General features: G+C 33.6%; 1 protein-coding gene across 1 annotated transcript; it reads right to left on the minus strand.

Annotated features, from left to right (window-relative positions):
* Positions 1–12,989: 12,989 nt before the first annotated feature.
* LOC108483397 (malate dehydrogenase, chloroplastic) lies at positions 12,990–16,041 on the minus strand. Its single transcript, XM_017786770.2, has 2 exons — positions 15,600–16,041; positions 12,990–14,509 (listed from the first exon to the last, which is right to left on the minus strand). Exon 2 carries the CDS (start codon positions 14,474–14,476, stop codon positions 13,241–13,243), a length of 1,236 nt encoding a protein of 411 aa, XP_017642259.1. The 5' UTR covers positions 14,477–14,509; positions 15,600–16,041; the 3' UTR covers positions 12,990–13,240.
* Positions 16,042–24,120: the final 8,079 nt, after the last annotated feature.

The raw sequence follows: 24,120 nt of genomic DNA on the forward strand, positions 1-24,120 counted from the left end.
GCTTTTGGTTTATATTCTTTTTACCCTAGAACTCAAGTAATGTGTAAGGTTAACTCCCTCCACACATAGAAAAAACAAATGACGTTCATAGATAATGCATATTTATTATTAAGTACTTATAATTGAAATTGTTAATGTAGTCAACTTTATCATCAATTGCAGTTCGCTTTGTAATTAAATGTTGTGCAAATTGCCTTATTAGCTAACAATTTTTGACTTGCTTATCTTGATTATTCACTTATATTTTTTAGGATTTTGAACAACAATTTACGAGATTATGATTGATAAAGCTATTCAATTAAGTAAGATTATTTTTGAAAGATTCCTAATGTGATCTACTTATCATATTTGAAGAGATACTAATTTTGAAGTTTAAGAAAATAATATCCTTTTATTATTTCATGCCTTTTCAAAGAACTTAATTAAGAGAAATTCAAGAGACATTGATCGATCACACTATCCAAAGATTCATAAGTCTAACACTGCTTATATGGTGAAGACTTGTTTTATTGGTTTACATACGTACTAGAAAGAGCACCATTCTGTTCAATTTAAGAACTTATTAGATTATAAATGGTTTGTTAACAAACTATTTTTGTTCAGTTTGTAACTAAGCTTTCTAATGACAAAGACTTAATGGGAGAGTGAATCTAGCTGAATGTATTAAATAACGCTACAACATGGTAAGTGAGTTGAGCTTCAATCACATCTTTTCCTATTGATTTATAGTGAATTACTCTTTGGTCAAGGCTTCACAGATATAGGAAATGGTTCAAACTGTGTAACCAATTCTTTTATTCATTATATTTACTTTCCATTTCTAGTTGTGTCTTTAGTTGCAACTAACAATACAACTAACCAACAACTCAACCCCAAACATTAGTATCAGAGTTAGGCACCACAAAATTTTGGTGAAGATCCTTTTATTGAATTGCTGAAAGACGAAATGTAGCTCAATTTCATGCCCATCTATGCTTTATGGAACCAACTATGCCTACTGGAAAGCGCGGATGAGAGCGTTTGTTAAGTCTCTAGTTGAGAAGATATAAAGAGTAGTACTAACTAGTTAGGAGCCTCAACTACTAATTTTAATGGTTTATAAATGCTCAAACTAGAAATCACATAGACCACAGAGGAGGATAAGTTGGCTAATGCAAATTCCAAAGCTTTTAATGTCATTTTCAATTGAAAAGACCCTTAACAGTTCAGAAGAATGTCTAAATGCGCAACTAATCTTGAAGCTTAAACTCTAAAGGTAGCACATGAAGGAAACTTAACTGTCAAAGAATACAAACTTCAAATGTTAACGAATAGGTTGGAACTCTCAAAATGCTTAAAGATGAATAGTATAAAAATTCCAAGCTAGTTCATAAGGTTTTAAGGTCTCTCCCTAATCGCTTTGTCATTAAAGTGATTGTAATAAAGGCTAAAGACATCAATACAATAAGGATTGATGAACTAATAGAGTCTTTGCAAATGTTTAAGATGAATTAAGGAATCCAAGAGGAGAAAGTTTAAGACATAGAAGAATATTGCTTTGGAAGTTACTTCCTCTATTGCAATTAAAAAAGGAAACTTTCATTGAGGATTTGTATGAGAAAATAACACTACTAATAAATAAATTTAATAAGGCATTCAAAAAGCTATCAAAGAAGAAAAAAAGCTTTGAGGGAGTTAGAACTTCAACAAAGGAAAAAGAAAGGTTGTTTCCATTAATGATAAAGGACCCAAAGAGAAAAAGAAAGGCATTTAGTGCCATGAATGTTAGTGATATGGCTATATTCAAGCTGAGTGTGAAAATACACACACACAAAAAAAAAAAAAAAGAAGTAATCTATCTACATTGCTTGGTGGATGATTCTTATAATGAACCAAAAACAGATGAGGAGCACATAAGAAATTATATAGCTTTCTAATTCAAAGTTGACATTGACATTGTAAATGACTTAGGCAACTATAGTAGCTATGATGTTGTGGCAGAATTAGATCATGTTGCCAACAAAAATGCTATAGTAAAACAATATCAGCAACCTGAAGGACGATCACCTCCACCATTTCTTCAACTAATTGATGTGTAGAAAGGCATACCGACTATCAGGGTGAATGATCATTCAACATATTCGATGCCCTGAAATGTGTTAATGAGAGTGAATATTGCTATGCCATTGGTTTGCAAGACGTTTGCCTCAGCAAAATCTTCTATCTCCAATAGTCCATTTGACCAGCAAATGCTCAATTCACTCAGTTAGTTGCAGAAGCAACTCAATCTCTTTGAGACTTAGCAACTCCAAATTGCTGCAAAATTGAAAAAAGCGTAAAAAAATATTTTCTATCTTTCTTTTCTTTAGTTGCTTTAATTTAATTTCATTCTTATTATTTTTATCTTTAATTACTTAAAGTTATTTTCATTTTTTATTTATTGCTTTATTAATGAGACAACGGAGTCTGATAAAGAAAAGGAGGATTTGCACCTAATGAAAAGGAGCTGCTATCTGATGAAAATGAAGGGGACGAGGATGAAGTTGAAGCTGATGAGCCTGGACCTACCGCACACACTGCCATTGAGGAGAAGGAACAAAAAGGACCAGAGGGTGATGAAGAGAAGACAGAATCAGTGAACATTGAATCTAACCAGGAAAGAGAATAAGTGAACCATATTTCTGCACCAACTGAACTTGCTATTGCACCTCAGTCAACTACACCCATATTGAAGCAAGACCGTGGGGTTAATTATTTAATTGATGATTTTACGAAATTATATGATAATGATGAAGAAGAGGTGTCAATCAATATGCTGAAAAGGAAGTAGCATTACAAGTCCGCTACTTGAAAAATAACTCACCCAAATTAAAGTAACACCAAAATTTTCCCAAGCTTTCGTCTTTATTTTCATTTGCATATTTTTCATTATGTACCATGTGTTTTTCATGCATTCATAATTGTTTTCATTGCATTGTATATATATGTTTGTTTTTGCATTTTGGAATTTTAAATTGTTCATACATTGAGGACAATGCATCCCTTAGGTTTGGGGGTATGTTGTTTTGTGCATATAGTCTGCATTAGATATGTGTTTTAATATTTGTTCATTTTGTCATTCATTTTTCCATGACATACAAATACGAAATAATTGCCAAACTATAACAAGTATATTGTTATTTATGATGTTCGATGAGGATAATAACTCTTTGATAAATTTAGAAAATTGTGATAATTGATTAGGTATGTTTAGCTTAGGATTGTTGTTTGAAAATTGATCCCTAAAAGTAGAATGCCCTAATTATAATTGCATTTAGCCTATAGTAGATTTCTTTTAATACACTTAGAAATTCTTAAGCCTAAGATTAGTAAATTAGCAATGTGTAATAATAAATACTGCGGTAAAGCTAAGGGTAATCAATAAGAAAATTAGAAAGGCATTATGAAGCACTCCAATGTTTGAAATTGTTAAGTAGGTCACTAATACTCTGTTTACTCCATTGTAGAAAGCAAGATCAAATAAAAGTGAGTAAAAAAAAAGAAAAGAAAAAAGAGAGAAAACAGTTTAAGGGTACTCCAATGTAGTAGTAGGCTGAATAGCTAAGGGGGTAGTTGTTTGCTCCATCTATCTTTTTAATTAAAACCCTTAGCTTCATGAGTGAATTACATTTAAATTGTGGCGTGATATAATATCTGGAAATCTAATGTATGCTCTATTGAGATTTTTAAGAAAAGAAATCATGTGACAAAATGAATTCTCTAAGAAAAAAATATAATTAAAGTATGCAATGACAGAATAATTATGAGAAAAGAAACTCAGTTTTAGTGGAAAGATAAACTAAGTACATTAGGGGGTGCTTGCTATAGTCAGAATAGTATGAATATTTAGGAAATTTTATTTTTAGGTAACATTTTCTGCACTTCATATTCTAAACAACCCTATAAAATTTGAACCAATTTTCTGATATAGAAGACTATTGAGAATGGAGGTATAAAATACACTTCAAATAGTTACTAGTATATGAGGTAATTGTAGTGTTATGACAAATTCATGCATTCATGCATACTTACACATATTCTACTTGAGGACAAGCAAGAATTCAAGTTTGGGGGTGTGATAACTTTTGAAAAGAGTTATATTTCAAGCTTTTAAACTTGATTAAATGCTTGTATGTATGTAGATATATTTGCATTTTTAGGTTATTTTTATAATATTGCATAATAATGCTTAGATTGTGCCTTGAATTTTCCTGCTAGGAGAAAGAGAATTGGTTGTTGTATGCAGCAGATGCAAAAAAGATGAAGAAAAGGAGAAAAAGGAGGAAGAGAATGAAGGAAGTGAAATATTGCCATGGAAAAAGGTTGGATGGATTGCCAACATAAATAAAATGGCAATTCTAGGATAATGCTAACACAGCACTCAGTCCTCGTCACTCTTAGCTAGTTGTCCATGTACCAGATAAATCCATTTGCAAAAAGAGGGAGAAAAATGTGTACTGAGAGAGGGGGAGCTACCTATAAAAGAGGGAAAAGGAAAGAAAGGAGGAGAGGATTTTTTGGAGAGAGGAATTAGAGATGATTTAGGGATCATTTTTTCTCTCCAAAAAATCTGGTCTAAAATTCTAGAGAAAAAGGAAGAGGGTAGTAGCTTAAGAGGAGAGCAAAGACACAAGGGAAGGGATGAGCAATCAACCTTGGGTCTTGCATGATTCAGCAACATCAAAGTAAAAGCTGAAGTGGCGAAAGCTTCTTGTAGTTCTATCTTCATTCTGTTAATTCATTCTATGATTTCTAAACTGTTAATGAAGATGTTGAATGCTATTCTGATTTTGGATTTTAAATCCCAGCCCATGAGCTAATCTCATTTGGGTTAGAGTTATTTGGGTGAATGTTTAATCATCTTTCATGTCCATGATTTGAGATTGTCTATGTCATTGTTTCATTTGATTTATGCTTATTTTAAATACATACATGCAAGTTCTAGACATAGTTGATTGTGTGACGTGTTATTAGATGTATTTTTAATTCTGAAAAGGTTAAATATATTGGATCTGGAATAGTTTGATGCAAGTGAATACTCGACATAATATTTGTAGCACTCTAGACATAGATGTTGCGAGTTGTACAGAAAAGAATGTTCATTATATTTATTAATCCAGAGTTCTGTAAACATACAGTAACTTAGATTTCTAGCTTAGGATCTAGCTATCGAAAGAGGCATGTTACAGTAGTAACTCTCTGAGCATTTGATTAGACAATATTTTTCCATGGCATTATTTTGATATGACCATTTCACCTGAATAATTCTATCCTTATTTATTCAACAATAGAAATACTCTTACTTTTCTCTGTAATTTGCCACAGCATTTTTTTTGTCATATCAATTCTTTGTTTTTAGCATTTGATTTCATTAATTCATTATACAAACATCTTATTCAACTTGAGAGTATTTCCTACTATTTAGTGGCAATTTCCCTTGGGTCTTCAAACGACTAACCATAAAAGCAAGCTTACTTGTTTGCTGATCCATTTCTTGGAAGTGCGTTTCAGTTTTTTGTTGAAAATTTTCGATGCTAACGGCTAACCTCTCTACTATGGTTTCAAAGATAACTTTGGGGGTTTATACGGTTGAGGTGGAGGTGGCCTTAATTGTTACAATTGTTTGTAACATTGATTTGATCCATAACTTAGATTTGGGTGATCCCTTCACCCTGCATTGTAAGTGCTCGAATGTAGATCACAGTGCCTTTGAGATGGCCTTGAGAAGTTCCCAACGATATCTACTTATGCTGTTGTGTCCTCGTGTAAAACCGAACACGAGTTTGTTAGATGATCAGACATGGCACAAGTTTAGCACAATCGAGCTGGGTTCATTTTTCCTGTAAGAAAATTTTGAACTACATTAAAGCTTATTGATTTTATTTTCTAAGGATGAAGTACTTAGCTCGTGAACCCTTATTGTGGGTTCTGTAGTTGGTTAAAATAGTTGAGAATTCGTAGTCATGGTAAAAATTAATTCCCTTACTCTCTGAGAAGTCATGTTCCCCTCCACTAGCATAATCAATAGAAGTCATGTTCCCCTCCACTAGCATAATCAATCATCTTCATTTCCATAGAGAGTAACCTTTCATAGAAATACAAAAGAAATGATTGTTTATGTAACACCCTGAATTTGGGCCTAGAAGTTTTGGGCCTTGAGCATGGGAGCGGTTGAAGGCAGCTTTTAATATTTTGTTGTGCATGTAAATTTTGTTAATGAAGGGTTATTTTAGTGGTTAAGTGTACTGAGAAGTGTTGGAGAAGTCTTGGGTTCAAACCTGGACTCTAGTAAAAATTTAAGGTAGATCAAACCCTGGGTGTAGTAGGTAGGCCTTAAGAATATTGTTGGAGAAATTGTGACACAAAAAAGGAGTGTGGTGTAGTGGCAAGGTGACGCCACTTAGGGGATAAGGAAGTGATGCCATAGAGGAAGCAAGGGGTCCAAGGTTCAAGTCTTGGCTCTTGCAATATATTTTGGTTTTTCTTTTCAATAAATCTAGAAGCAAGTAGGTGCGCTTTAAAGTTTAATGTGTTGGATTTATGACACAAATGAGTTGGTGGCCTAGTGGTGATGGCGTGAGTTGGCATATAGGAGGACTTTGGTTCGAATCCCTTGGCATGCAAAGGTTGATTATTTTGCTATGTTGGGATGGCAAGAGTTGGTGTTGAATTTAAATTCTGATGATGAAGGGATCCCACATCGGTAAGCTAACATAGGAGTGGATGCTGTCGGCTTTAAATAGAGAGAACTATGAGGAGAGCAAATGTACCTTTCTTGGTGATCCCTTTCGCGTTATGGCGAGCTCGTTTGGGTTGGGCATCGGCTAGAAGTGCTTGGAGTGCGGATTAACTTCAGTCTCCTATCGGTGTGTATTTATCACTACTTTTGTTGTTGGATTGCTACTTGGTGCGATGGTAGAAAGGGCCATATGGGCCCAATGGGCCTCTGGGCCCAATTGGATAAGTTGTTTGATTGTGTAGTAAATATTGGACTAGGCTAGGTGAATCGAATATCTGTGGCTAGGTTTGGGCTAAAAGGGCCACACGAGTGTGGGCCCATTTAGGCCGAGAATAGGCTTTAGGCCCATTCGTATTGTTATCCATGTTTAGAATACTTTAGTTTACCAATTCTTGAAATGCCCTCGACTTGTAAAATTACCAAAGTACTCCCGATTTACTGAATTACCGTTTTACCCTCAATTTCTGAATTACCAAAATACCCTTGGTTTATAAAATCACCAAAATACCCGGTTTGTAAAATTACTAAAATACCCTTTGTTTATAAAATTACCAAAATACCAACGGTTTGAAAATTACTAAAATACCCTGTAGGGTAAAATTCTGAAATACCCTTGTGGGGTAAAATTACCATTTGCCCACAGGGTGTTAATGACTATTTTGCCCTTGTGGGCAAGTGACCGACTTGGACTGTGTGATATAGACAACTTTGGAGGAGCAATGAGGCTTGGAGTATCGACTTGGTTAAGCTTGAATCGTATTATTGGACCACATGTGAAGGTAAGCAACTTATGGTCAATAAGGGTTCTTTGGTAGAATAAGGTAGGGTGGATTTTGAGTTTGTTAAGCATAACTTGTATGCTAAAAATGGTGATGAATAATTGTAGGACATCGTAAGGGATCTCAATGGCGATCGTCATGAAAGCAGTGTGTGTAAACATCCTTCTTTAGTTCAATTCAAAAGTCGAAATGCCAAATTCCAGGCATTTCATAGGCTTGTGAGTATGCTGAATGCTCTCAAGACATAGAGTAATTATTAGATCTAGCACCGCAAAGTGGTAAGTAAGTTTGTGTGACGTATCAACGTACTCCGGGAAAAGGGCCTCGATGGGCCAAAATTGGGCCCAATGGGCTTACGGCCCAATATGGGCAAGAGGTGGACAAAGTAGCCTGTCAGTTAGATGGGAGAATCAAATTGCATAAAACTGATAAAAATTACTGAATTAGCTTGTGTAGTAACGTAGATCACGAAATTACCCCTAAAGAGCAAAATTACTGAAATTACCCCTAAAGAGCAAAATTACCGAAATTACCCTTAAATAGCAAAATTACCAATATACCCCTAGGGTTTAAATTGGCTGAACTGCATGATTGATTACTACTGTATTTTGCATGATATGCATTTATTAATATCTGCTGCATGGGATTGGGGTATTAATGGAGGAAGTCTTGAAAGTGGTTCAACCACGTCTTGGAGGCTTTGCCTCAATCGATCGAAATTTGAGTGCGTTCTTTGCAATGATGGTGTGTGGGGTGGGTGGGTTGAGATATTCCCACATGGTGTGTAGGGTTGGTGCAGGCGGTGTAGCGGTTGGTGGGTTGAGTAGTCTCCCAGATGGGCTTGCATTCATTATTACTGTTGTTACTCATATTCTTGAACGGGCCTATGGGCCACACTGTTATGTTAAAAGGGCTAAGGCCTTGCATCAGATTCGAAAAGGGCTTGACCTCTGTGTCTTGTTATCTGAATAGGGCTTAGGCCCAATGGGCTCGAGTGATTTGGGCTTTGGATGGGTTTCAGATACATTGAGTTTTCCCAAACTCACCCCTTCCTCTTTCATCCTTGCAGGTGAGCCTAGAATTGGTGGACTTGGAGTCAAGCGGGATTCAGAGTGGCCATGAAGATTGATTGACGATTTTAAATAAGTTTAGCCTTTAATTTGGATTATTTTATTTTTATTATGCTTAAAGTTGTAATAAGGCCGCTATTTTAATTAATTTTATTTTGGGGATTATTAAACTGGCTAGCACTAGGGTTCGCTTTATAAAATCTACTTGTTTTAAAAAGATCACGATGACGCATAAAAGTTTCCATAAAGTAAATGTTTTCCCAAGAAAAATAAATAATTTAAGCAAACGTTTTGCAACCTTAATCATTTTCTTAAGATGGTCATAATCAAACGGTTTTCTCAAAATTATACAAGATGTTAGAGTGTGGCAATAGCGGTGTGCATGTCTAGGATTGGATCCAAGAGAGCTTGGTACTTAGCGGTCAACGGACTCACCTCCTCTTTTCCGGTTTCCTACCGGTGCATGACTTCCATTCACTTTAACCTTCTTTTAAAAGTATCTTTACAACACCAACTCAGCTTTTCCAAACTAAGTGTTTTGAACGCACCAATGTGGCGCATCAGATCCGGTCATAACATCCAGGCCGGGTTTGGGGTGTTACAGTTTAGGTAGACCATGTTGTAGGAAACTTGCACATAACTTCTTGTATCGCTCCCAATAATCATAAAGTGATTTGGTCTCCTTTTGTCAAATTCTGATAATATCTTTCCTTAATTCGATTGCACAAGTTACTGGAAAGAACCTGTCAAGAAACAAACTAGACATGTTTGACCATGTATTAATAGATCCTGGAGGTAAATAAAATAACCATTCTCTAGCAGAGTTAGGTAACGAAAAACAAAAAGCTAGAAGTTTAATTTGATCCTCAATTACTCCCTGTGGTTTCATGCTTAAGCAAACCATGTGGAACTCTTTAAGATGAGTATGGGGATTTTCGTTTTTCAAACTACGAAAAGTGGGCAATAAATGAATTAAGCCCGACTTTAATTCAAATGGTGTTCCTCCTATTGAATAAGTTATGTACAATGGTTGTTGCTCATCTAGTGCCACAACGAGTTGTCGAATGGTTTGATTTTCCATTTCTTCTGGTTCACTAAGTGTATCATCTATTGCTTCTATGTAAGATAATAATTCATAGTTGGCCTCTCTTACTTGCAGTTGTTTTTCGTGTCGAATAGCTTCTCTTCGTAATATTTGAGCTAATTTCTTGATTTTCGATTCAAACTCTAAAGTTCGCAGTTTTGACCTGGTCATAAGTAAAATAAATGAAAATTAAAATAATTTCCAATCTTCGGCAACGCCGCCAAAATTTGTTGGGTGTCGAAACCACAAAATATAATTTTCTACGCTCTAACTTAATTAAATAGTAGTATAGAGTAGTAGGGTCAATCCCACAGAGACTGGGATTCCTAATTTTCCTGTTTACGCGACTAGATTTCTGAGTCTAGCTAGTTGTTGTGCCCACGACCTATGCATACAGAGCTGTAAAAAAAATAGAGGTATTTAGTTGATAAAGAAAATAAGATAAACAAATATATAATAAAATAAAAACAGAATTATGATTGCAAAATAAAATTAAGGAAATTAAATTAAATTGGTAGTTAGTTCTGGTATGACTTGCAAACCAACCCTTACTAATTATCTAACCACGTAACATACGTCCACAATTTAAGATCTCGACAGACTTGTGATCTAGAAAAGCCCAACTCGAATTAGCGGCTTCAACCACGTGGGTCGCTTAAATTTGGTCACTTCTTCCTTAATAGAATCGAACTAGCTTTTTCCAATTGAACATGCCAATTTGTTCGCAAGAACTCGAACTCAACAAATGACCATCTTGTTTTCCCAATTATATGCCAATACAACTCCCACCCAACATGCACTTTGAGTTGAAATTGAATCAACTTTTGTGACTATCCTATGTATCGGAGAGATAGCGAATACCATGTTAAAAGATTTTTTAGTGCAGGTTCATATCTCACGATTTTTTAATTGAAATGATAATCAAGCTAAAGTTAAAAAGAAATTAGTTGAGCATGAAATTAATCATGCTTTGTTGATTTATAGAAAGGAATTTAATGGTAATGATGAATGTGGAAATGAGGAAGGACTTTGGAAGAATTGAACCAAAAATGTTACGAAGCAAGGAAAAAAAAGTGAAACGGCAAATTGCTTACAATCTTTGCTACATATGCAGGAAAGAGTTGAGAGAACAAATTATATTTTATTCAATCTCAAGTGTATTTTCCAAAGTCACCATACAAAGTATTTATATTCGTTCCGTATATTAAATTTAGCTTGATTCATCTAACTATCAACCATATAAAATCATATTTTACATCAGATTTTATATCAGATTTCTTTTTACTAAATCTAGTTTTTACAAAGTCAAATAAAAAATCTGATCAGTTATAAATTTCTCAAAATTTTTAATTCGGCCCCCTTTTATTGCTTGTACTCGAATTTAACTTAATTTGCTTGCTAACTCGAATTTCGATGCTCCAATTACATACCTGATAAAATTAATCAAAAATTATCGAAATAGGTGCGTTAAATATACAAATTCAGCTTGTTATAAGTGATAATTAATATAAAATAATAAGGATCAAAAGTGTAATAATATTAATTAAGTAGTATGTTTAGCGTTGTTAGATAATTATTTATTTGCCTATTTTTAATTAATTTTTGTGCTTGAATGGAGGAAGAAGGTAAAATATGCAAATCTGCTTGCTTGGATTAATGATATTAATACATGTTTGTGTTTTACAACCCAAAACATGATTAGACTCAAGTATTAAGTAGGAAAAGTTAACAGAATAAATGTTTATTTAAACATACAAATGAGAGGTACAATTTAATAGTGAAACCTAATTCTGGAGATGATTAGAATTAGTTAGATTGCACATATCATCAACTTATTCACATTTAGCTGCTCACTACACCCATATTTTAGGGAAGCTTCAATTGAGATTGCTAAGTTCGCTGTTACATTCCTTAGTGTTAGTTTTTGTAATTTCTTTGAGGAGGGATATTTCCTGTTATATATTATTACCACAACAACTAATCATAATTTGATTTTCTTTTCAAACATTTTTTATCATCATCCATCAAAGTTACATCCAAATCAATCTTTAAACTTTTACTTTAATATAAATATCTTTATTCTTTCAAAAAAAAACATATTAATTATAATCCAAGTTAAAATATTTCTTAATTTTAAACAGATACATAGATATATTAAAATTCATATAAATTTACTATACATTATTTAAACATAAAACATAAGAAACATTTATACAAAATGACATTGTATATCACAGGTCACTTAATTATTGTTTTTTTTATCACTCAACTATCAAATTTTTAATTTGGTAACCCAACTATTATCCTTTTTGTTTTTTGTTTTTATCATCTAACTATCAATTTCTTTTTTAATTTGATTACCCAACTAATTGTGATTGTTTTTTTTATTGTCCATTGAATGTGGTTAAATCTCTTAGCAATATGACAGTTAAAAATAAGTATAATAACATATTTAACCCACAACTTTAACATTTTATATGGATTTAATCATAATTTTAAAAAATTCATTTTTATTTTGTGAAGCAATTATGTAACGAAAAACGCTTCATTTTCCAACACATTCAACAACTTTGGAATCATTCACAAAATTACGCATCTTTTTGGAAACGAGATGCGACATAAGGAAGCACCAATCTTGAAGAAGCAACGAAGAACGAACTCCATTACTGTTTCACTGAAACTCCGAAACAGCCAACAAAATGTAGATCAAAACAAGGAATGAGATTGCCAGTGATAGAAACATCTCTAGTGTGTAAAAACAAGATGAAGTCATTGATGAAACATTCATTTTAGAGGCTTTGGAGAGTTTATGAAGACGGAAAAAAAAAATGGGGTTTCAATGGTATTTTAAATAGGAAAAATGTAAAATGTTAATAAGGTTTAAAGAGTCCAAAAGGGAAAAAGAAAAGGTTAGTCATTTAGGGGAAAAAGATGAAATACATTCAACGTGTTGGGTTAATATCACATGTTCAACATAGTTTGTATTTGAAGATTACATTTATTATTATACAGATTCTTTTAACTATTAAATTACAAATCACCCTCCCGTAAGAGATTTAACGGCACTCAATGTAAATAGACAAAAAATAAAATAAAATAAAATAAAAACCTTAATTAGTTGAATAATCAAATTTAAAAAAGTTTTGACAAAAAACACAAGTGACAATAGTTGAATGACCTGTGGAATAATTTACCCTAGAAAATATGTATCTTTTTAGGTATCTAACCTTATTTTGCAGCAAATGCATTGCCTTCACAATGTTGGGTCTTTATAATTCGCCGCTCCTTTGACACAGTAATAAAAACTAAGGGAATAAACCATGTTAATTCAAAACAGTCGAAAGCATTACAGAGTCTGATTGAAAAATGATACTATTCTTCTCATCTGCAACCATCAAAATACCCTTTCACTTTCTTAGTTATCCTCAATTTGGAAAAAGAAAATAGAAAAAACAGCGTTCATTCTACAAAACTGAAGGTTCTTGTGCAGGGATTGTGTGTTAAAAGCATGGTTTCAATGAGGTTTTAGAGCTTCAAAAACTTTTCAGTTTCATGCTGTAACTGGTTGCTTCTGCGCAAATGCAATTCCCTTCTCAATGCTAGCCTTCAGTTCTGGTTTAAGAGCTTCCAAAGCCTTCTCTTCGTACTCGGATAATCCTTGAAGATCAGATGGAATCATTGCTTCAATCCCTTTTCTTCCAAGCTTGACCCGAGATGCAAAGAATGGAAGATCAGTCAGATCTGATTGCACAAAAGAGCACTCATAGACATCCCCATCTCCATCTAGAGCACGAAGGGATGATTCAACAAATCTTGCAGCCGCATATGCCATGGACAGGGTGGCTGACCCTGCACCAGCCTTTGCCTCTACAACCTCTGTCCCGGCATTTTGAATCCTGACAGTTAATTGCTCCACTTCTTCATCCGTAAAGCTAACAGACGGTTTCGTCTTCGACAGCAGGGGTAAAATGGTGATACCAGCATGTCCACCTATAACAGGAACATCCACATCAATGAGCTTAAGGTTTTTCTTCTCAGCAACGAATGTGTTAGCTCTCACAACATCCAATGTGGTAACACCAAAAAGCTTCTTTGGATCATAAACACCCTTCTGCTTCAGAACTTCAGCAGCAATTGGTACTGTGGAGTTAACCGGATTGCTAATAATATGGATGAAGGCATCGGGACAATTATCAGCAACAGTCTCGACCAAAGTCTTAACAATGTTGGCATTGATATTGAAGAGGTCATCACGAGTCATACCGGGCTTTCTTGGAACACCAGCAGGAATAACCACCACATTCACACCTTTCAAACAATTTCCTATTTCAGAAGCACCAGTGAAATCCAGAACTTGAGAAGGAGTATTGCAGTGACTGAGATCTGCGGCCACTCCCTTGACATTTGCTATATCATATAGATTTAGGGCCGAAACTAGCGGGGACATCTTGATTAGAAGTGCCAGTGGCTGACCAATCCCTCCAGCAGCTCCAAGTATTGCCACTTTGTAAGATGCTTGAAGCTGTAAGCCATGGTTAGAACTCTGGTTTGGCTTCTGTGCTTTCCGCGCGAAAGAGCCCCTAAGAGTTGCACTGCTTTCCTTGCCAAGGAAGGAGGATTCAGAATCACAGTTCACCGATGTTGCTGCCTTGAGGCCACTGAAACTTGCAAGTGAATTCTGTGAGGTGCACCTTGCAGCAGAAGGTTTTGTTAGCAGAAGTGGACTCCCCCTTCTTCCAAAGGAGACTGATCCGATCGAGAATGTAGCTGCTGATGTTGTTGCCATCTCACGCTTTGAAACAGGAAACAGCGTCTAGGCCTGAAACGAGATATGAAGTAATATAATCAATAAGCTGCATAACTCACACCCAGAATGCATGTCTCAATTTTTAAAACTAGCAAGAAGCAAATGTCACATACAAACAAATAGTTGCCAAAGAAATAAACATGAATTGTGGTTCCAAGACATGCTTGCATCCAAAAATATAGAAACCATCAAAGCAAGCATCTATTTCTATCTTAATAATAATGAACGAACATTAAAAAGAACTAAAAGCAAAAGGAACCGATAGATCTATCAATCCTTTCAATCATAGCCAGAAAACAATAGCAAGGGACTTATTCTATGAAACCAAACGTATCAATTTTGTATTCATTATACAAAATCCTGGTCAGAAAATTAGTTCCTATAACCGAATAGAAAAATGCCGAGATCCCACTTCTTTCAAAGCACACGTCTAGTCAATAACAAATTACAATTTTATTCAAAAAGGCAAATCAGGTTTCTTCTATTTAAAATTGGACGCCATATCTGGTTAACTTGGTGTGAGTTACCATATTCCTTCCATTAATCACATTCTCAACATTAGTTTCACAAACTTGAAATAAATAATCATGTGAACGGCATCAAATATCCCTTATGGATAATCCCCAAATTGAATGTTGATTTCAGGAATTTCAATATTCAGGAACCCCTTTTCACAAATCATTGAAAATAATAACCGGGTTTATCTTCAAACAGTTCCTCCAAAGCATCAAAAGATGAGTTCATCTCTTCTCCCAAACATTTAACTCAAGGCAACATAAGAAAAATCCAGAAACACAATGCCCAACATTTCAAGAGATACCCAACCAGAACACTATGTTTCCAAATTCCAAGCTCGAAAAAATGAAAGAAATGTCAATGAAATAAAGAAACCGATAGTATAGATCTAATCAATATTGCATCTTAGAAGAAAGCAATAAAATGACTATCAGAGACAAGCAAACAGAGCAAACCCAGATAATGGTTCGGATTAATAAACAAAACCCAAATTATATTTGGACAAAGAAACAAACCCCATAGCTTAGAATTCAAGAATTACAACTGGAAATAAAGATCAGAAACTAGTTAAGAAAAGGAAACAAACCTTTGAGATCTGAAATGGGGGGGGAGAGAGAGAGATGGAGAGAGAGCACGCTTAACTTAAGGGAAGCAAAGTGATATGTAAGAAAAAAAATAGGCTTTTTAATTCGGCTTTTGGTATTTATAGGAGAAACTGGACCAATAAACTTCGAACAAGGCACCAAAATTTTCGACTTTCACCTACTCTTTCTGGCCTGGAGTTACAATTATATTTTTGAGTGTGTACCGAATACACCGCCGCTACCTGGAAAGAATCTACCAAAAAGTGTTTGATTTTGTTTTAGATTATTTCAAGTTTTTGTTGGCTTGCCAAGAAGAAATTGTGGCCGATGGTTGAATGGATGGTTTCTACTTTCTACAGCTAAGATTTGCTTGCCTTTTCCGACCCTTTTTCATTCCTCTTTCTTTCCTTTTTTTCCTTTTTTTTTTCTCTTTAATCAAAGTATTTTGTTTTTCCTTTTCACAGAAATGATAAATAAATAATAGAGGTGACGTATTAATGATTTTTTACTAAATTATAAAAATTATAAAATAATGATCTAATTATTAATAAATTCTTTTATCACCTAAATATAAAATTTATAAAATAATTACTTAACTATTTAATTTTATATTTTTTTAGTTTGACTAACATAAAAATAAAAACTCCGATAAACCCAAGATAATTTAAGCAACCAAAAAAAAAAACATAATTAGATGACTACTATTGTAATTTACCTAAAAAACTTCTAAAATTTAATGTAAAATTAAGAATTAATTACACTAAACATCCCCAAACTATGACCCTCATTTTAAATTGATCTCTAAGGTTTAAAACATTCTAATTATATGCTCAACTATCGGTGTTATATCAATCAAGTTATTTCATTATTAATATCGCTAATTTAACCATTAAATAAAACATCAAATCTTATATGACAATTTAAAATAATTTTTAAAAAAAATAAAATATTGTCTCACAACTTTTAAAATTAAAACTAAAATAAAATAAAATTGAAGAAAGAGAGAGTGAAGGAAAAAGTTTCTTTAAAAGTTTTAAAATCTCAAATTCAAGATTTTTGTAATATTCATTTTATTTTAAATTATGACAGATGAGTCTATTTAACGGTTAAAATGACAATTTTAATAACGAAAGGATCTTATTAATATAACATCAATAGTTTAGGAAGTAATTAGGATGTTTTAAAGTTTAGGATTAATTTAAAATAAGAATCATAACTTGGGATGTTTGGTATAATTAACTAAAAATTAAAGTATAATTCAGGGAACAATTTACTATTAAAGCATTTTCTTTTGGCTAGATATTTTGGTGACTTTTTATTTTGTTCATTTTATTCGACAACTTGTAATAATAATTTCTTATGGTTTCCTCTTTTTATTTATTGAAAACATGTACTAAAACATATTAAATTTGGAGGATTCATCGTAAAAATAAGTTAATTTTACACATTTACATAATTTTTTGTAAAATTAATATTTTAATAATTTAAAAGGTTATTATGTTAATTTGCCACTACTTTAGACGTAATATTTTACTTTCATTGATATGTATGAATTAAAAGTAAATTTACCGCTATGTTTTTACTTTACATTGATTTTGTCTTTTTACTTTTATTTATTGAATTTTCTGGTTAAAATTATTTTTTTGTTGTGTTTTGCTATTCAATTTCAAAAATTTGAAGACAAAACTTAATAAAATATTTTTATATATTATTTTAATTTTGACATTAACAAGGTAATTAAAATAATATTAAAATTAATAAAATGGTTATTGTAACAGCTCGATTTTGGGCCTAGTCAGAACAGTGGTTTTGGGACCACAAATCCAAAGTTAGAGAAAGTATTTTATTAATATTTTAGACTTATAATAAAGTTTATATTAGTGCATGGAAAATTTGGTGAAATAATTTTAGCGTTTGCTTGCTTAATTTCGAAAAAGGACTAAATCGCATAAAGTGCAAAAGTCTTAAATTGATAGCTAAAGGTGTTCAATTTTTATGAACCTTAATTTGGGGGTTTTAAAGAGAAAAAAGACCCTTAAATCTTAGCTGGCCGGCCATGGGAGATAAAAATGTTGAAAAGTCAATATTAGGTAATTTGATGACATATTATATGATATAATAATGCCCTAAGCCTAGCTATCATCTTTTTCTTTCATTCTTTCTTCATTTCCACTTATTTTTTGGCCATTTTTAGGGGTTTTGAGCTTCAAAAATTTTAGCAACTCATTCCTCTTGCAAGTAAGTGATTTTAATGGCTTTTCTTGAATATTATTGTACTTTTGAGACCCTTAAAGCATGAGATTTCAAATAAGGGTACTATTTTACAAAATGATTAAGAGTTTAGGGTTTTTCCATGAAAGGATTTGTAATTTTACTAAGTTTTTATGAAAGAAAATGAGTCTTGGGTGTGTTATAAACAACTTTTGTAAAAGGTGTTAGCATGAAAACACCTAAAAGGACTATTTTGCATAAGTTGTAAAATAGTATATGTGTGAAATAGTGAGAATTTGGGGTTACTATAAGAGAAAAAGGAGTTCGGCTAGGCTTAAGATATGAATAAATTCGATAAAAATCAATTTTCGAGTCTAGGGGCAAAATGGTCATTTTACCAAAGATGTGAATTTTCGATTGCCAAATTTTATTTAGTGACTAAATAAATACATTTTACTATTATAGATCAAGAAATACCGAATCCGAACTTAGATCAGGGGAAAACCAAGCAAATCAACTAAATCGACTAGTCGCCACATTTTGTAATCCGAGGTAAGTTATATGTAAATAATACAACTACATTGTTTATGTATGTGTTGAATTGTATTTGAATTAATATAGCATGAATTGCTTGATTGTGGAATTGAGAAAGTATGATGACAATAAAGATAGTAGAATTCTTGTTTGAACTTAGGAAATAAATCGGATATTCGTGCCATGACAAATGGGTTATTGTGGACTAGTAAACACATGTCTGGGACATGCATCGGCCACATTATAAGAGCCAGTGTAAGACCATGTTTGGGACATGGCATCGGCATCGAGACGAGTTCTAGTGTAAGAGATGTCTAGGACATGCATCGGCTTCGAGACATAAGCCAGTGTAAGACATGTCTGGGACATGCATCGGCTACGAAATGATAGTCAGTGTAAGACCATGTCTGGGACATGGTATCGACTTGAGATATGAGCCAGTGTAAGACCATGTTTGGGATATGGCATCGGCACCCTACCCCATGTTTGAGGCTTATCGAATATCCGGTAAAGTTCCGAATGGTTAGCGGTGAGAGATGTAGTTTAAGCTAATGAGTAAGGTATAACTGTGTTGTGAGTGGTACAGGTGCCTATTCGAAATGCATGAGATATGAGCTCGATATATGCTATAATATTTATATGGATAGTGATGAGTAAGTTATGCTTATGCCCATTTTTGTGTTACGAGCATGTTGATGAATGGTGAAATTGTTGTTGTATATTTATTTATGTGCAACTTAATAAGCTTTATGCCTACTCCTTCTCCTTTCCTTTTTCTTATAGTGCCGCCTGTCTAGCTCGAGGATCATTGGACGTCGGAGGCAACGATCACACTATCAGCTGAAGCACTTGGTATAGTTAGACTATTTTTTTTTTTTTGAGAATGACATGTATAGGGCTAGACTTCGATGTTTTAAGTCTTTGAAAATTGGCCAAATGTCTAGGCATGGGTGAATCCCCTCTATTTGTATTAAACCTCAAATGATGGCTAATATTCTTTTTGATATATGCAAATGATGTTATTTTCAGGGATGAGTAAATTGCACAAATGAAATGTTGGCTATTGTGGCTGATCTGGTTGCATGAAATAGTCTTGTATTGGTTTTGGTTGCTGTTGTGTAGGTTGTGTAAGTAAGGTGGCAAGGAGGCTAGGTAAATAGCCTTATTTTGTCCATACGGGTAGGCACATGGACGTGTGTCTAGGCCGTGTGCGACACACTGCCAGCCTCATGGGCGTGTTGCTTGGTCGTGTGTCCCCTGCACGTAAAATTTGCAAGTTAGTATGCATGATGGTAAACGCATGGGTAGAGACACGACCGTGTGTCTCAGCCGTATGAAGGGCATGGCCTAGAACACGGGCGTGTACCTTAGCCGTGTGACCCTTAAGAATTGCTGACGTCAAAAATAGAATGTCCAGGCTTTTGCACACGGGTTAGGACATGGGCGTGTCATGGCCATGTGAAGGACACGGGCCAAGGACACAGGCCAGGGACACGGGCGTGTGCCAGGCATTGTGAAAACCTCTGTAGGTGTGAATTTAGAATTAATTCCACACGGGTGAGGGACACGGGCGTGTTACTTATTTCTTAGGCCGTGTGAATCACACGAGCCAACAGCACGACCATGTCGATTTGGTCACACTGGCGTATTGCCCTTCCCACACGGGCGTGTTGCCCTTCCCACACGGGCGTGTGCCCTTGTGTCAAGTGTCATTTTTCTAAAGTTGACTAAAGAACTCGAGTTGGTTCTGGATGATTTCCGATGTGTGTTTTGGGCCTCGTAGGGCCATATTAAGGACGTGTTGATAAGCTTGAGAAAGTTTTAAATTTTTCCAAATCTTAGAGACTCGAAATTGGTCGTAAGCACGAGTTTAAGTTAGGTAACGCCTCATATTCCGTCCCGACATAGGATACGGGTATGGGGTGTTACAGTTATTTTAAAAAATAAATGTATTTTTATGCATGAATTTTTATTTTTTTCTAGTATTTATTTCATTAAATAAAATTATAAGTTAATTTATTAATTTTAATATTTATAAATTAAACTATTTTATCAATTAAAATTGAATATTTGAAATAATTTTTCTTATTAAATTATATTTTCAGACCATCAAAATTAATATTGAGGGTAAACTTTAATTAAAAATATCAAAGTTGGCAGCACAATTTAATAAAATTCAAAGTTTAATAGTAAGATTCTATCATATAAAAATTGAGAGACAAATTAACTCATATTTTTAAAATATAATGACAAATATCAATGAAAATAAAGTATAGAGACAAATTTACTTATAATATGATATCAAATTTACACTTTCTAATTTAAATGTTGAATTTAGCAATAAAAGTTGTATTAGTCATTCATGTACAATTTGAATCCATCTAGTACTTCTTTCATATCGGTTCAAATTACTATCTTTATTAATATATATTTAACAAATAAAAGCTTTTCATATAAAACAAATAATAATAATTTTTTATTTATTCAAAAGTTATCATGCATGATTTATATGAATAGATCACGGAGGGGTGAACCCTTCTATATAATCCCCAAAGCATGAGGGATTAAGTGTTGGAAAATATTCGGTCTAAGAACAGTATTCTTGTACATTAGAAAAATAATTTTTTTTGAAAATTGAGCTGATTTGTGATATTTATAGTAATAAACTTTTTTCCTGAAATAATACATGTTCTTTGAGTGAGATAGATCCTAGACGTTCTCGACTTCCAATCGAACGACCTTCTTCGTTATTCTTGTACCATGAACTACTTCGAGTGTGGGCTCAAATAATTTCGAATTAAACATAGAATTAGAAATATTTTTTTTTTACTTCCAGTGGGAAAGTAAATTTATCTCTTATAGAAACTAGTAGAATTGTTATTCTCGAAAATAGAATTTGTACTTAGAACTAAATTTTGACTATTTTCGGACAGAATAACAATATTGAAAACTTAAATAGAACTTTTGTTCTTATGATGTGTTTTAACCATACGGTGTCATCTATTTATAGGGAGAGGAAGTGAAACCCTAGTTGAACTAGTAGAATACAAATAAGATTTATTTAATGAAAAAATAGTCTCCTAGTTGAATTAGGAGAGAGAGGCGCGGCTAACCTTAGTTATTTTACTAGGGTTTTCGCCCCTCATGCTTGTCATGAGGGGTTGTTGGTCTCTTCTGTATTGGGTCCAATTATATGTGATTACAGGATTTTTAATCCAACACTTTATAATTTAATCCAACCTAATATATGTTTTTCTAGTTCCCAAAATAAATAGTATTTATTAAATTAATGTTCCAATTAAATAATTTTCTCAACCCAATTCTAATTCCGTTAAAATTATGACCACTTTACCATAAAAGAATCTATTAGAAAATATATTTAATTTCTACATTCAACAGATTCACAAAGAACAATTAATTTAATTCAATTTTCGAACTTCAATTAATTAAATAATCAAAATCCTTAAATTAATTCTCAGATCATTTCCATACTTAGTGAGTAACCATATTCATTTCTGAATGTAACTCATTTCTCTAACTTTATCATTTCTATCCATTTTTGTTCATTTGATTTAGCATGTAATTCATTTTTGGTTTCAACGAGCTAGTAGAGGGATTGATTGGACATTTTTAATTAGGGCTCAAATTGTTTATAATTAAGTTCCAGCTTTTCATCTATTAATTATAAATTCATTTAGTCACGAAGTCATTCTACTATAGTATCGTGACTGAGCTCTCTCCAATTACGTATCATTACGAAAGCTACTTGATTAGTGCTCATCCAATGACCTTGTTATAAGTATGGTACCCTCATAGGATATCCTTAATCTATTTGGATAATATCCATTCTCCAAATACGATCTTATCATATATCATGGTAACCATTACATTTTCCTTCATGAAAAGTCAATACAATTACTATCAAATAGTAATTAAGTCATTCATCACTAAGATAAACGACCCGTGGCCATGTTTACTTTTCATCTATCATGTAATTCCAATGAGAGGAAATCATTTACTCATATCTTGGGCTATGAATTCCACTATTGTGAATGATGCTACATACTGTAGAAGTCGTATACACAATGCATCGGCTTTTGGTTCCTTATCTATTTGAATTCAAGCTTTTACTTACATCAAAGTATATGAGTCACACATACATAGTCCATCATCTACTCAGGATTAAGGTATGTCACGCTATGAACATCATAAGTGAATAAATCCGTAAATGAATTCAGGATCTATTCTACTTGGGTATTATCCGATGTATTATCAGTTACATCTATGTCTCTATCTTTTAGGAGTCATCCGCTTCAATGCCTAAGACAAAGCATATCCCCAATTGGACTTGATAAACAACGTATCAGTCTTTCAATCGGTTTGTTCATTTTCGATTAGACAACCTATTGAAAGATTAAGGATATGTTTAGGTTCATTTACTAATATAATTTGTCTTTCCGTATTACGATTCAATCACGTAATATAGCTTAATATTAGTTAAACATTAGATAACCAGTAAGTTAATATTTGTTTCCATTTTGCTTTGCATGCAAAAACTATTCAGGACAATATAAAAAAATTATTAATGTAATTCATGAATGATTTTATTAAACCAATCTATTAAAAAAAATACAAGTGTACATAGACGACAATACTACACTTAGGGCATCAGATCCAACACTAGGGTTTCCTCATTCCATAAAAAAACCTTAAGTATCACCAAGTTTTCTCCCCTGCTCTTTAACCTTCTCTTTCCTCTTCTCCTTATTTATTAGCTCCTTAGCTTTGGTTCCTCATTTGTCATAGGTAAATCGACACTCCCCTCCACCACTTTCTAATCATTTTCTTCCTCAATGTTGGTTATTTGTATCAATAATTGGTACGGTGAGCATGGATCGAACCACCATGGCTCATTCTTTTGTCATCATCATTGAAAATGCAACTAACCAAAACCCAGAACTCCCTTTAACCCAAACACAATCCCAACAACCTCCTCAAGTTACTCAACAACCACTCTTAAACTCAGACTAGCAACAAAGCACCCAAAACTACCCTCAATCTCCATTAGAAAATTCTTCCACTTCACTATCAGTACCTATCGCCACCATGGTGGTTCACTCAAACTCCTTAAGGCAACATCAGTGTTCCACCTAATGAAAAACCTACCAAAACCCAACTCAAGGTCCCAACAATTCACTGAGATGCAAGAGAAAATAAGGCTCCTTAGCTTAGCTTTCAGAGCAGCAACAACTCTACCAAAAACAACAAGAGTGACAGTGCCTATTGGACTAAAAGAATGCCAAGAATGAGTAGATTATTGAAGAGCTTAGAGCTGGTAATGACCCTGTTAGAGTAGACTATCCAATCCAACAGGAAGAAAAAAACCTAGTCCTTTTTCTAAAGGCATTGAAACTAACAACCATCAAACAACCTTATGAATCAACCTCTAGATCCCCTTCACTTAGATGTCTTTCAAGGCAGGACCCTCGCAACCATGATGCTTCCTTGGAAGAGAAAATATAAGCATTGAGAAGGAAACTACAAGAGTTCGATGATATTAAACTTGACAAAACCTCATGAAGTTATGCCAACGAGGCTCTTTTTATAGCAGTATTGGCTAGCAATATTCCCTCAACCTTCAAGTTTCCTAAAGCATCCCATGGAGGTTAAGGGAACCCTGAGGATCACCTAACTCATTACAAAAACCACATGAACATCTTGGGAGCCTTAGATGAAGTCAAGTGTAGGGTGTTCTCTGTTACTCTAACTCATACAACC

Source organism: Gossypium arboreum, chromosome 1 (genome assembly GCF_025698485.1).
Source record: "Gossypium arboreum isolate Shixiya-1 chromosome 1, ASM2569848v2, whole genome shotgun sequence".
NCBI lineage: Eukaryota > Viridiplantae > Streptophyta > Magnoliopsida > Malvales > Malvaceae > Gossypium > Gossypium arboreum.

Coding starts and splice junctions, on each gene's coding strand:
- LOC108483397 (XM_017786770.2), bottom strand. CDS start 14,476: ATGGCAACAACATCAGCAGCTACATTCTCGATCGGATCAGTCTCCTTT.